General features: G+C 35.8%; 2 protein-coding genes across 2 annotated transcripts in view; both read right to left on the reverse strand.

Moving 5' to 3' along the window:
* Positions 1-2,591, reverse strand: part of LOC139821265 (interleukin-1 receptor accessory protein-like 1-B) — a 175,023-nt gene extending 172,432 nt beyond the window's left edge. Inside the window, exon 1 of the mRNA XM_071792172.1 lies at positions 1,151-2,591. Within this exon, the coding sequence (XP_071648273.1) occupies positions 1,151-1,386 (236 nt within the window). The 5' untranslated portion in view covers positions 1,387-2,591. The remainder of the gene's footprint in view (positions 1-1,150) is intronic.
* Positions 2,592-6,623: 4,032 nt separating this feature from the next.
* Positions 6,624-11,937, reverse strand: LOC139821771 (uncharacterized). The gene is made up of 11 exons (XM_071793078.1): positions 11,527-11,937; positions 10,737-10,900; positions 9,881-10,266; positions 9,648-9,804; positions 9,323-9,559; positions 8,939-9,065; positions 8,203-8,587; positions 8,000-8,112; positions 7,715-7,882; positions 7,338-7,469; positions 6,624-7,139 (listed from the first exon to the last, which is right to left on the reverse strand). The coding sequence occupies exons 1-11, from the start codon at positions 11,610-11,612 to the stop codon at positions 6,908-6,910; spliced, it is 2,187 nt and encodes a 728-aa protein (XP_071649179.1). The 5' UTR covers positions 11,613-11,937; the 3' UTR covers positions 6,624-6,907.
* Between the last annotated feature and the right edge of the window lie 2,713 nt (positions 11,938-14,650).

Raw genomic sequence — 14,650 nt, forward strand, 5'->3', positions numbered from 1 at the left:
AAGGGAAAGGATATTACGCAGTGTCGCAGGGATTCTCAAACCGAGCGAAAATCTACCATAGTGGCGTATTCTGTTTGTGTCGCATTTCCGAATTATTCGGCGATACACGGAAAAAAAAATTAGCTACTGTATATAGCAAATTTAGTTGTAAAATAGGGATAACTAACATTTTTTGCAGCGAGAGCTATAATTTAGCAATAGTAGCAAAACTTCAATAAATCATTTTGCTACTATATTGCTAAATTATAACTCTCGCTGCAAAAAATATTAGTTACCCCTGTTAGCTAATTCTTTTTTTCCGTGTATATATAATTCTCAAATAAATTGGAAGTAAAGAATAACTGAGAAATAAAAAACTAGAATTGAATTAGAGTCGCACTCTCAAAAAATAAAAGATAACCGGAGACTTGTAGGACATCGCTCGTAATTATTCTATTTGAGATTATTATAGAATAATATCTATCTTTATCCGATATTATTATTTTAAGTATAGTTTTTGTCTTCGTTGTTAATGAATTATAGTGGATGACATGACATCTTAAAAATTTATTTTTCTCGAGATTTTTCTAAATCTTTATTACTATATCTCGTTAATGTATATAGCGTTTCTTATAATTATCAGCGATTTATATATCACACATACGCAGTATATGCATATAAAAAAAATTAACAATATTTCGTACACTGCTTGAATGAAAATTCAAATACGTATTTTACAAGAAATGTCTCCGGCGAGAAATCTTGATGTAATATACTTAAATTGAATAAAAAATATCTTCACCAAAAAATATATTTTATTCACTTAAGAAAATATAGAGAAATGCAACAGTATAAAGCCGTTTTCTTGGCAAATTATAACATTATAAAACACATTGTAATTTATTTAATTAAATCCTCAGATTTTATTCCAGATAAAATAGCTTTATCCTAGAAATTGTTATTAAATTTTAATCTCTTCGTTATACTAATTGTCTTTATCGCTTTTTATTATCGTTGTGTTATATCCTGCGTATTTCAGTTTCCATTACTGTGCAGCATTTTACTACTTTGGAGCGCTTGCATTTTCGAGCCACAATGTAATTCCTGCACATTGAGACACCCGAAAGTTTTGTAACGTACAAGTACGCGAAAGGAATGGAGCAACACTCACCATTCGATGCTCCTGTATCCCCTGAGGCAGCAGTGAAGAGCCTTGAACGCACCCACGTTCGCGTACTCCGTGGTAACGACCTCCTTCGTGAAGCTCAAGCCACCCGGTAGATTGTCGAACTTGTGTATCGAGCAGTAATCCTTAATCTCATTGCCGAGGCTGATCGTCGACAATATCGCGAGCGCGATCACCGCGTGCAGCTCGCTCGTTGACATCCTCATTTTCGCGCTTGTCATTCGTCGCACCACTCGTTGGTAGATCGATCAACACTCCAAAACACTCGCGACCGAATAGATTCCGCTTCCCCCGCGCGCGCGACGTGCCGCACCACCCGGATATCCGAGTCACAATAACTGACAATTTTCGAGAGTATCGGGAGGGGGGAGATCTCGCGGAATTCAACGCAAAAATCCGCGGCGTGCGAGACTCGCGTCGTGCGTGTGCGTCCGAAATTCACACAGTTCTGTGACCCGGGGGGTTATGTTCACGATCGACACCGCGCCGGATTCACCGCGCGCCTCGCTACGTTCTCACAATTATTCGCACACCGTCGCGCCATCGAGGGCTCACGACGGGCTCGCGACAATAATACGTACCGCCGGCGGCCTGCAGTCCGCGTCATGCGAGAGTTTTCCAAAAAGGGCGCACACAGGTATTTTTCTTTCTCCTCACACGGATCCGCGAACGTACGCGCTCACTCACGCTCCGCCGAACTCGGCGAAATCCGTCGCGCAACTGCGTGAAGTTGGCGGCGCGCGCCGATCACGCTCGCTCGCGCGGAAGATCCGAATTTCGAACTCGCGCCGCGCCGCGAAGTTGGCTACGGACACACACACACTCTCTCTCTCCCTCTCGCGTCCCACGCGATTTGAATCCCGCGCCGACGGGCGAGATTCAGAATTCGCGGAAGCCCGTGCGATATCGCCGACGGTAAACAATACGCTCTCGATCTCTCTCTCTTCCTCTTTCTCCCGTGTCGTTCTCTCTCGGAACTCAAGCCGACCGAAGAGGAGCGTATGTCAGCGCGCCTGTGTTTGCCGTCAAACACGGGGCGTTTTGCGGAGCGCGTTTACCTGGGAACGTCAAACACTCGAAACGTCAGCGAGAGAGCTTCCTTCCTTTCTCTCCCTCTGTCGATCGCCAACTTCAGTCTTCTACCCACTATCGTCGCCGTCTCGAGAGGCACGGCTTCTCAGCGCACGGCTAATATTTGCGCGAGGCGGCTTACAACGGCTTTGTCCGAGCCGCGCCGCGTATATTAGCCTTCGTTTCACCGAAAGGGCGACGACGAGATCGCTCGCTCGCTCGCTCGCGCGCGCGCGAAAAGCGCACGGCACACGTACGAGGAGAACACCGCCGGCGCGATGTGAAGACAGCGACGGACCACCGGATCGGACGATGCTCGCGCCACAAACTCCGACGACTCACTGACGCGCGCGATTCGACTGACTCTCCGGAACTCCAGACTCTCCCCACCTGCCGTTTGAAACGAGCCGCCTGTTGCCTCACGCCGCTTCGGGCGACCTCGGCACCGCTCGGCCGACATCGGCCGCGCCGGCCGGCCGGCCGGCGCGACGCGACGCAACGCGGCGGCGCGTGTTTATACACAAGCGGCGACAAGCGGGCCCGCGAGAACGAAAGTTTGTCTTATAAATAGACAAACGAACGAAATCGCTCGGAATCACTCGGAATGGAAAACGGGGTAAACTGCACGATTTCGCGAGACGATTGATTCGACGTGATTTTTGGAGCATATGTGGATATCGGAGCGCGAAATCGGTTATGCGAAATGTATTCTTTGAATCTTTTATGTCGCGTGCTCCAATTTCTCCGAAACTGAATTTGTATAAGGACGACTTTCTAGAATTAAAAGTTTAATAATGCAAACGATGAAATTATGTTACATGTAATTTAGATGTCTATTATTATTAATATCTATAATTCTACAGTAGTTTAGAATAAAATTGGAGTCGGTTATCGTATGAATTTCAAATCGACATTTTCTAATATTTTTATTAACAGAATGTTGGAAAATGCTATTTATTACAAGTCTAAAATTTTGCAAATTTTTATACTATACATTTTTTAAATTATTCCATAAATATTTCCATATTTATATGTAACTCAGGAGTAAATTGATTTGTTATTAATCGAAAAATATTGTTTTATTATAAAAAATATATAGTATTAAAACTTGCAAAAAAAATATATATATAGACAAGGAGAGAGAGAGAGAGAGAGAGAGAGAAAACGCCTGAAATTATTGCAAAAAACTTGAGCAATATTAATAATTCGTCATGCAAAAATAAATCAAAATATACAGAATAAAATATTTTTGTTTCAAAAACTTTATCTTCGAAAATGACTTCAATATTTAGAGAATCTCTATATCTTATGCGCGAACAACTGTTATAAACTGCAATTTTTCTTATTAATCAAAGAAAGTAAAATACAAATTTATATGACATAACTGACAATGAGTGTTACAAGTGCCTTGAAGTTACATCAATTTCGACGCGTTCGAAACGTACACGTCGCGTCTAGATACTCTTGCATCATAATCGGCGTTTAAAAAATAGAAAATCGCATTTTTTTGAATTGATTCAATATCGCGCATGAGCCGTTATTTATATATAATCTCGCGCGGCAATCTCTCATACGCAGATGCTAAAACTGTCAGAAGTTCTGACAAATTACGACGCACTAATCACACATGTTTCAAGTATCTACGCCAAAATTGTTACATCTACTTCATTTGCGGCTTTCAATGCACGTATTTGTTTCTACGCCCACCTACGCATTTTACGTACGCACGAATCAACCTTGCAACATCGGCGGGGCGGGGGACACCCGGTATAAGAAGATATATAATGAGTGAGGAAATGTCAGAGGCGGAAAGACAGACAGACAGAGAGTGAGAGAAACAGAGAGAGTGAGAGAGGGGAGGGGGGACGCGCGTCATCATATGCTTGAAGGGGCATGGATTCTGGCCTCTCTGTTCGTCGGAATCTCTTTCGCGCTCTCTCGGCGCGATTAGACAGTCTGGTGCACATTTGCAACGTGCGCTCCGCTTGCACGCCGCGCGCTCGCGCGCGCGTGTGTGTGTGTGTGTGTGTCTCGCATTCCGGGAAGCTTCGCGGTCACTTCGCCCCGTCCGTGTTGCACGGCGCAGCGAAAAGCGGGCCGCGACAACGACGCGTCAGCAGCTACGGGGTCGCGCACAACTTCTCGCGGGTTGCGTCAGTTTCGAATCCGAATGGAGATGAGGCGCGATCTCGTATTTCGCTTCCCGGCCTCTTCGTATAATGTATGTACTTGGCGCGAGACACTACCGTGTCTCTTGATAATTGTATATAATGCTCTCTCTCCAGCTTCCGTGGATGCTGGCCAATGCTGGCTTAAATAATAACTCCGCTGAGGATACAGCGAGTTGCGAGATGTCAAAATTGAAATTGAAAGATAATATAAATGATGAAGGAACGTAATTAAAAAATCGGAGCAAAGTCGATTAGAGGGTTCGAATATAAATTTCGAATATAATTCCACTCTTCGCTTTTAAAGGCGGATTGTTTTTATTCATTTGATTTTGATTCTTAAGGTACCTTTTCACGTCAACGCTCGACGCTCATTTTCAGCAAGTAAAAATCTTCAGAAATAATATCTTTTATTTATATATGTATCCATAAAATATTATTACTTGACGATATTGCTAAAAATAATTAATATTTTACGTATTTCGAAGTCTATGTTTGATTGTACTGGGACGATTAACGACGATTCAGCGACGACACTGAATATTAAACAAATTCAACTTCCTATTTCTTTGACGCTAGCGTCAAAGCGAAACCACTATGTTCACCTTGTTGACGCTCATTTTCAGCGTCTCATGAATTGGCACCTTATTAATTCAATTTTTTTTCTTACGTTATTTGCATCAATTTTTTTAGTTTTCTATTTTGTTTCTTTGATGTTTTCAAAAACCGTTCTCACTAACTTTTTTATTTTTTGTTACAATAAATGTAGATTTCGAGTAATCGCGACGAGCGCACTTGATCGTTCCATAAAGAATTGACATAGTAAATAAATGCGCTCGCTATAAATAAGCATGATTAACGAGCTCATAAATAAATTTTGCACGTGCGACGCCTGATAATGATGCAGCGCGGCATTTAGTATTCACGCGGAGAAGATGACTCATAATCCTACCTACCTACCGCGCCGTAATATAACGGGTGTGAATAAGGTCACGCGTCGAACGACAACGACAACGACGACAACGACAACCGAACGTGATAAAAACCGTGCGCGTCCGACCGAAAAACCCGACTTGTCTGCGGCTGTTAATTAAGTAGTTAATCCCGAGAACGAGAACGAAAACCAGATTTTATCGGGATATCCATCGGACGTCGCTTCAGCCACCGGTCACCTCGGGATGCGGACTGTTTAAAGGCTGATTAGTGAGCGATTAATTTAATCAGCGATTATGATTTACAATGTAACGTACACCTGCGGTATCTCGTTGATATGTACTATCGATCTTTTGTTTGTTCTACGCGACAGAAAAGAATAAAAAGAAATGAATTGTAAAATTGAAAATCTTGTAGTAAACAATTCTCGGAGATAATCACCGATTAAGTTAATCAGAATTTGATTAACCCTGAGTCTTTCCGCGGGAACAGTCCGTAAAATAGCAATTACGATAGTTTGATAATGACTAATTATTAACAGACCGTAACACGGTTTTCCAGGAATTATTGATGTAAAGCAGGTCTGCATTATTCAAGGCGGCTGCAACCTTCCGTTCAAAAAGAAACAGATAGCTTTCCAGGAAATTGATATATATATATGTCTTGTTTATCGAGTGTCATATATCTCGCGTGTTTGCTCGTTACTTTAATTTCCTTACGATAATTCTGCCCGACACGTATCATTTATTTCAATTTAACGCTTATTTTCCTTAATAAGCAAATTTATTATCGCTCGTTAGTTTATTTATTAGCCATCTGTCTAGATCACGATACATTAAATACATTATTCTAAATATTATTTTTTTTATTGAACCAAAAAAGGAACATACAAAAAGACAACCGTAGGAACGCAGCATATTGGTTGAGGCTGAATATTAATTAGAAATTTCGCGATGCAACCATCATCTATTGATTAGTCGAGTGAACTAATAAAAACAGAGATGTGAGAATTATCGATATAGGATAAAATAGAATTGTTTTATCGGTCAGTAAAAAAAATCGCTATTATAAATTATAAATGTGTAGAAATAATAATAATCATATAATATATCAAAACTATAATAAAAAATTTAACCAAATTTATAAATGTATAATATGCTTTCTTAAAAATGTATTAATTATAACAATCCATCCGAGCATACATATATTTAAGACAGAAAGAGTATGCGGGGAAAGCATACTGTAAACATTTGATTAAAAACAGCACGGTACCAAAGAAAAAGAAATTTGTTTATAATACACTAAATATTTCTTTTTATTCAAATTATTTAACCTCCTTTATATCACTTTAATTTTAATTTAAACAAAAACTCGCGTTTTTGAGCAATTTACAAGTAATATTTTACACAAGTAATAATTTATTGCTTAATTTGACCACTTCACAATTCAATTAATTCCTGGATCTATGTTATGTATAGATCCAGGTAACAATTATCTATTACTATACAGGATTCATCGTTATTTTTGCGCACTCTTGAAGAGTAGTATTCTATCTAATCATGTAATCGCATCACTTGATTTCCTTCGTCGCTCGCGTTAACCCGAGATTGTCCAGTAACGCCTGCGGGCTCGGATCCCTTCCCCTGAATTTCCTAAATACTTCAGCGGCAGGATAACTGCCGCCCAAGGACAAAAATGTGTTACGGAATCTCGCACCCAACTCCTTCTGCTGCAACTCGTCGGACTTGACCTCTTGGAAAGCTGTGTATAAGTCGGCAGCAATCATCTCGGACCAAACTTTGCTGCAATTTAACAGTTCAATCAGTGCTTGTGCAATGTGAGCTACTAGTAACAATTGTAAATAACAAACCACTTTTTATTATTTCACTAATAGGAACATTTTGCAATTTGAGATAACAATTGTATATCTATCTTAAATTAAAATCAATTTGCGACAATTCTTCAATCTATATAAAATAAATGTATGTATCTTGCAATACCTGAAATACGCGGCCGCCCAATTACCGCTCCATATAGCTTCAAAGTTGCAAACATGAACGTCCCTTCTTTCGAGAGGCAATACGAAATATTTTGGCCACAAGCGTTTCATCATAGGCACCCAAAACATTTCACTGCAAATTTTTCAATAATTAAATAAGATTAAGCGACGCGAAGACCGATGTCATTTCAAAATATCGAGTCGTTGAATAATTTTATTGAAAGAATAGCAAATATTTTGTTTACTTTGTAAGTAATAATGTAATAAGATGTAAATATTTAATGAATGTAATTGCGTTTCTCTTAAATAATTTGGGAAGAAATTCAGAATTTAGAATTTGTATTAGAATTTAACGGAGGTTTGTAGATCGATGCTCACCTGGAATGCAGCTCCAGATCTAAATGTGACAAGTAAAGTTCTTTGCAAAGTTTATAACCGGCCAAGTGCGACCTCATTCTTTTAATGCTCTCGATAGCTTCCGCAGGTAATGGCTGCTTTGTTTCGTAATGTTCGGAAATTTTTTGCAACATGAATGTTTCGTACAACCTACACCGAATATATTAACTCATTAATTAATTACAATATTAACGGTATAAGAGTATTAAAATAGAAAGAAAATAATTAAACGAAGAAAATAAATAAAGAAATAACTTTATTTCATACCAGTTCTCCATGAAGAAATCGCAAATGAATACCGCGTCCCATTCCACAAACGACAATCCGGCAATGTCAGAATACTCGACCGTAGTTAGCAAATGTTGCAAAGCGTGTCCAAACTGTAATGTGCAAACAATTATAAAAGATTAATTATTTTATGAACATATACATACAAATCCATTATAATTTTATAAACAATAGCCTATTACCTTTTGAAAGAGAACCTGCACGTCCCTGAAGGAGAGCAGGGAAGGTTTGTCGCCTATCGGTGGCGGAAAGTTGAAGATCAGGGCGATTAACGGAGTGCTATTGCCGATTTTGCTCTTGCTCTTAATTATGGATACCCATCCGGAGTCCTCTTCCTTGCGGAACTTCTCCCTTCCTCTGGCGTAGGGATCTAGGTAAAAATTCGCAATGGGCGCCGCGCTAGATCCGTTCAAGTCGAATATGTCAAAGAACCGTACGTCCTTATGCCAGATATCCGCTTTCTTGCTTTCAACGATTTTCACGTTGAAGAGCGTCTCGATGTGCTCGAAGAGGCCCGATAGAACGGTCGGTAGCGGGAAATACTCTCTCCATTTGTTTTCGTCGCAACTGAATAAAGACGGAGAATTGGGTAAAAAATTTTAAAATACATTACTTTATGATATTTTATTTAATATCACAGATTTTTAAAAAATATAAGTATCAAATATCTTAAATATACTTAAATTCTACAACGCAGAAAATTTAATTTCTTTCAAATAATTATACTTTAAAATGCTGTCGACCACAAAATCTTTATCTACGTATTAAAAAATTATCTTGTGGTCGACAGCATTTTAAAGTATAATTATTTGAAAGAAATTAAATTTTCTGCGTTGTAGAATTTAAGTATATTTAAGATATATATATGTATATCTATATATATTTACACACAGATATTTAACATGCTAATTTACTTACTTGTACATACTGCGACGTTGTTTTCTACCCCAATATGCAATATCCCATACCCTTAGAGTATCATTGAAATCTCTCTCTCTTGCAAACTCGGTTAAATTTGCGACTTCTTGTTCCTGAGCAGGAAACGCTTAAAAAAATATTAAATGGTCATTAATCAATCAATTAAAGCTATCAATAATCTAAAATCTATTATTAATAATATTACACATTCATAATTGTAGTAATATATTAATAAAAGTATATCAATTTTTCCTACAGATCTAATTAATAATAAAACATTACCATTCTTTCATAATTTTAATAAATTAATTATCATAAGTGCTCTAATTAATGTTTAATTATTTTTCTGTTATATTTCTCATTTATAATAAGTTAAATTATTACCAGTATTCCGAAGAGTTTCTATTGTGTTGTGCAGATTCTCCAGATTGCCGGCCATCTTTGTCTCCATGCTCATCTCTGCGTAATTTTTGAATCCCAAGCGTTGCGCCTGCTCGATTCTTCTTGATCGGAGTTCCTCTAACGTCACGCTAGCTTGAACAGACCTTTCCTGATAATTAGAACACCGGGTGACATCAGCATCCCAAATCGACGCCCTTAATTCACGATCAGGGCAGTACTCTAATTAAGGAAATATATAAATCCATGAAAAATATTAAATCTCTAGAATTTAATTTGTTTTATTAATGAATATACAAAAGATGCGCACCCATAAACGGTTGCAGGATATATGGCTTCAAAGTGATCATCCAAGGACCTGTGTAAGGTTCCCTAGGATTCATCGCGATAGACTTGAGGTAGTCCTCTGGAAAATCCTCCACAACGTGTTTGTTATGTATTGTCATATTATACACGGCTGTAGCACTCTAAAAAAGGATCAGTTTAAATTTCAGTTTGTTGCGCTTTTCTCGAAATAAATGTGTTCCAAATTATATGATAGACCTCGTATTTTGGCTTGTACTCTTTGATTTTCGACAAGATATAGTTCAAGTCGTCTGTATACTTCTCGAATTCTTTATCCTGCAGCTCCAGGCCATTCAAAGTTCCCTCCAGCACATACTTTGTAAGTACTCTCCTCTGCGAATGTGTCAATCTGATATTCTTATTGTCCAGCGCTTCCTTGCATGCTTTAAAGAGTGGCGCACTGCCAAATTTGCTAGCCACGGCCCTCATGGCACGTTCGTGAATACCCACGTAACATTTTGTCGGCATCAAACTCTGATTGCCAAAGTACAAAGTCTTTGCTATGCCCCAAGTGGTCTCTAGAGGGAGATATGCTTCCTCGATTGGATGTAACCAATCATTGAATACATCTAAATCGTTTGTCGCTGTAAATAAATAAAAATTGACAATTAAAATCGCGATTAGACGCTGGATCATATTTCTTTTGATTAAAGATTATTTCTGTTGTTATAGGCAATTAAGGCCATTGCACGTAACAAAGTTTTAGTTATTAAAAGGCCATAAGAAAATAGACCAATCGCAGTCGATTATTCTCAATGAGCTCGAAGAATAATCGAGTGTGATTGGTTTATTTTCTTACAATTTTATGATTATGACTAAAACTTTGTTATGTGCAATGGCCCTTAAAAATCTCCTAATATTATTTATTCACTGTCTATTCCTATTATATTTACAGTGCATATACTACAATAGATTTATAACATTCATTATTAAATTATACTATCAGCACAATAGAAATAAATTTAATTAATACTTTTTCAAATTATATTTAATTAAAATTCTCAGTATAAAATAACTTTTAATACTAATACTTATAATAATATTTAAAACTTACTATCTACAACTTTCTCCAAACTTTTCATCTTCTCTTCAAATTCCACGGTTTGTTTTCCAATAGCTGCTGTACACTTTTCAATTGTGATTGTGTTAAATTCTGGTAGATGGTCATCCTTCAATAAAGGATTTTTTTCCGACGATTCTTCGCCTATTTCTGGAAGTCTTGACATCAAGGAAAAAAAAAATAAAATTATACAAGATGAATAACGTCTACAAATATAGAAAACGAATTCAATTCAGGTACCTAACAAAAATATGAACAAAAAATGTAAAAAAAGGAATAAAATAATTATATACTTTAAATAATTTAATCACACAAATTAATGTATTTAAGGCATAGTTTAATACATACATTTTTTAAATATATTAGAGACGTATAAACAAACTTGTCATACATTATAAAATATATATCTAAATTACGTAACATATAAATAATACGCAAATATACAATAAATATATAAACAAATAGATAATATAAGAAATATTAAATAATTGTCATAAATAATCCACAAATATATAAATAAATTAAATAATGTAAGAGGTATTAAGTAAATGACGTAGAACGCAAATTCAAAAACACATGTATGAAAGTAAAAACAAAATTTGATTTCCAACGACAAAAGTACAGTTGAAATAATTAATTAATAAAATTGATAAAGGGAATACAGAGTATGAAATGTATGCACACATGTCGCAAGAAAAAACATAACAAATATTAAAACGCAGTAGAAGTAATCGCGGGGTTTCGGTGGAACTTAACCTCTACGTGACAACGAGGACGAACTTACAGGACTATATATCCGTGTCGCTTCGGAATTTTTAGGAAATTCCGTCGCGTCAGAGCGACTCCTCTTCCAAGAAAGGACACTGCCATTTTACACGCGAAGACAATTTCCTTTCAAATAACGTCAAAAACTCATCGCGAACTAATTGAAAAGGGTTATCCAACCTAAAATCCGCTGCGACCGCATCGATACATCGAAGTCGTATCGATGTCGGTCGATATTGCTGCGCGCGATTACGGCTTACCGCGACTACCGTTCGTGGGGACGCATTTTCCGACGCGCCGCCTGAGAAAGTGCAACTCAACTACGTCGTTTCGCTCGGTAAAACAAAAAATTTTTTATTTAGGAGAAGCGGCTATTGTCTGAACTAGAACTAAACTAATATTTCCAATTTAGCGGCCTTTTTATTAAAAATATTATAACTTTTTTCAAAATTTTGGAAGTATTTTATTAAAAGAAAAAAACTAATAAACGTATACTGTTTATTCTAGTTCAGACGTACGGTATATAGTCACACTTCTCTGAATAAGAAAATTTTTGATTTTTGCGTTTCTGATACCTAGAACAGTTAGAATCATTTACATCGTCTGTCATTTATACCTTATTCTAGTGACTAGGATATAACATAAAAAAAGAGCATTTTTGTTACTTAAAAAATAAAAATATATTCTCAAAATATAAGGTTAAAAGAACATGAAAAGTTTAACGTTATTCGGTTTCTCCGTTTTCCTACAAAAAATTCATGAAAAATACCTATTTTCACGACCTTTCAAATCAGAATACTCCCTTAGGGCCAATTTCACCAACCACAGTTAGCTTAACCGACGGTTAAAGTTAACAGGATTGACCAATAGAAATGAATCCACCCTGCTTTCTATTGGTCAATCCTGCTAACTTTAACCGTCGGTTAAGCTAACTGTGGTTGGTGAAATTGGCTCTTAATTTATTATGTTATTAATATATTGTTGGTGTAATTACATATAAGTAATTAGAAAGCATATAATACAAAATAGTTTCAATATTTAAATTATTGTAATAATAAAGAAATCAATTCTCTTAAAACAAGCAAAAATCCCGGATATCTTCCGAGCAGTGGCTCGCGCAGGCTCGCAATATCGCCGCTAAACGATTAACGGGCTCCGTTTTTTGCGCAGGCGCGACGTAACAGTGGCAACACAGCTAAAGCCCCGGACACACAAATCGACGGAAGACGTAAGACGTAAATCGTAAGGAAATCCACTAATCAGAGTCGACTATTCCCCTCTTCTTCCCTCTTAAAGAGGGGAATAGTCGACTCTGATTGGTGGATTTTCTTACGCTTACGTTTTACGTCCTTACGGCATTTTATGTGTGAAGGCCTTAATGTATGTCGACCTTTGAATATGCATGTAAAGATGCGTAAATCACAATTTGCCACAAACTATTTGACAAACGTAAATAAATTTAATTTGTTCTTAATAATAGTTTCTATATAATATAAGTACGTTTGACTCTCACCACATGAGGTCGCTTTTTTGACCCTACACTAAAGATAGCGATATTTTCTGTTTCACCGAAAATTAATACTTTCGAGTAGGAATTTTTGTAGCAATATTTATACTTTTTGTTACTTTTGATTTCAATAAAAATGTTTATATATTAAAAATCCTTTATTTATATGTCGAAAATTCCTTTTTTCAATATAAAATAAAGTAATTATGAGGTGAAGTAAAAAACGATAAAAGCAAACATTAGGTTATTTAATTCACATTAGGTTAAATAATTCACTACATCTAATTGTTTTTAAATAAACCATTAAATTATTATCAATAATATAAAATTATTATTGATACAAAAATACAATACAAAAATAATTAAAATATCAATAATATAAAATTTTTAATAATTTCCGTGTAATGAGTAAACCCTGCCATTGATAATTAACTTGCTAATGTATAACTGATTGTTAAAATGTATAACTACATACACACATAGGAGCAGTGTATATAAGCAGTGTGTATATTGTACGTCAGCGGAATAGAGAAAATCAATATTACCTTAGATATGCATATATGAAGATCAATATTTAATAATAGCAGAGCGCGTACACATGTAAATATCAATTGATATTGTAAAATTTAAAAAATACTAATATTAAGTAAAAAATTTTACTTAAAATTTAAAAAATACTATTTACTGATTTTGATTGCTTACTTTTTGAATATTCTTGTAATTCTGACTTTTATATAATTTTCATCTTTTATTAAAATCTCTGTCCTGTTTAAATATTGTACAATAGTTGCAAGACATCATGTACATAATAATTATTACCTTTTTTTTTGTAAAATTATTATATACATATAAAGTAACAATTCTATATAATTTAGAAGTTATGTGAAATGTATAAAAACAAATTTCAAATACAAGCATTTTAATGAAATTATTGCTTGCAGTTCACCGCATTTTTAACTTCGAAATGTACTTCGGATCTCGTCGTCAAGATTCTGTCTGTCACGTTTTCCTTTGCTATCTTTATGATAAATTACATCTCTTTTGCTTTTAACATGAAAGCTGTAAGTTAACATTTTACAATACACGATTAAATTAATATCTGTGAAAAATTTTTATACTCAACGATTTTTCTGAAAAAATATACAAAGGTGGTATATTGGTATAAAAGTTATTGGATTGACAGGTAAAGAATTTATTGACGCAAGTTCAGCATGTGTACGATAATGTGAAACTACAAGATGAATGTGAAAACACTATATCATGGAAAAGTATGGCTATAATGGAAAACGTTACACGGCTGCACTTACAAGTAAGATAATATTTTTAGATTTGCATTTGCTTATAGTTCTTCTTGTTTACGTGCAAGCTAAGACTTCAGTAAAAAACAAATTAATTTTGACAAATAACAATAATTTATCTGCACACATATCTATGTATGATACATCGCTCTATTAAAATACATGTTGTACATATATATTGGGAGAGAAATAATGATTTTTGGTTTTTGGATTAAAGATATTTAAGTCAAATATGAAGAATAAAATTTCAACGTGTAGAATTATGAGTTGAATAATAGTAGAAGTCGATTATAATTGAGTTTGATGAAATATAAAATTTTAGATAGAATATACATATA

Source organism: Temnothorax longispinosus, chromosome 11 (genome assembly GCF_030848805.1).
Source record: "Temnothorax longispinosus isolate EJ_2023e chromosome 11, Tlon_JGU_v1, whole genome shotgun sequence".
Lineage (NCBI taxonomy): Eukaryota > Metazoa > Arthropoda > Insecta > Hymenoptera > Formicidae > Temnothorax > Temnothorax longispinosus.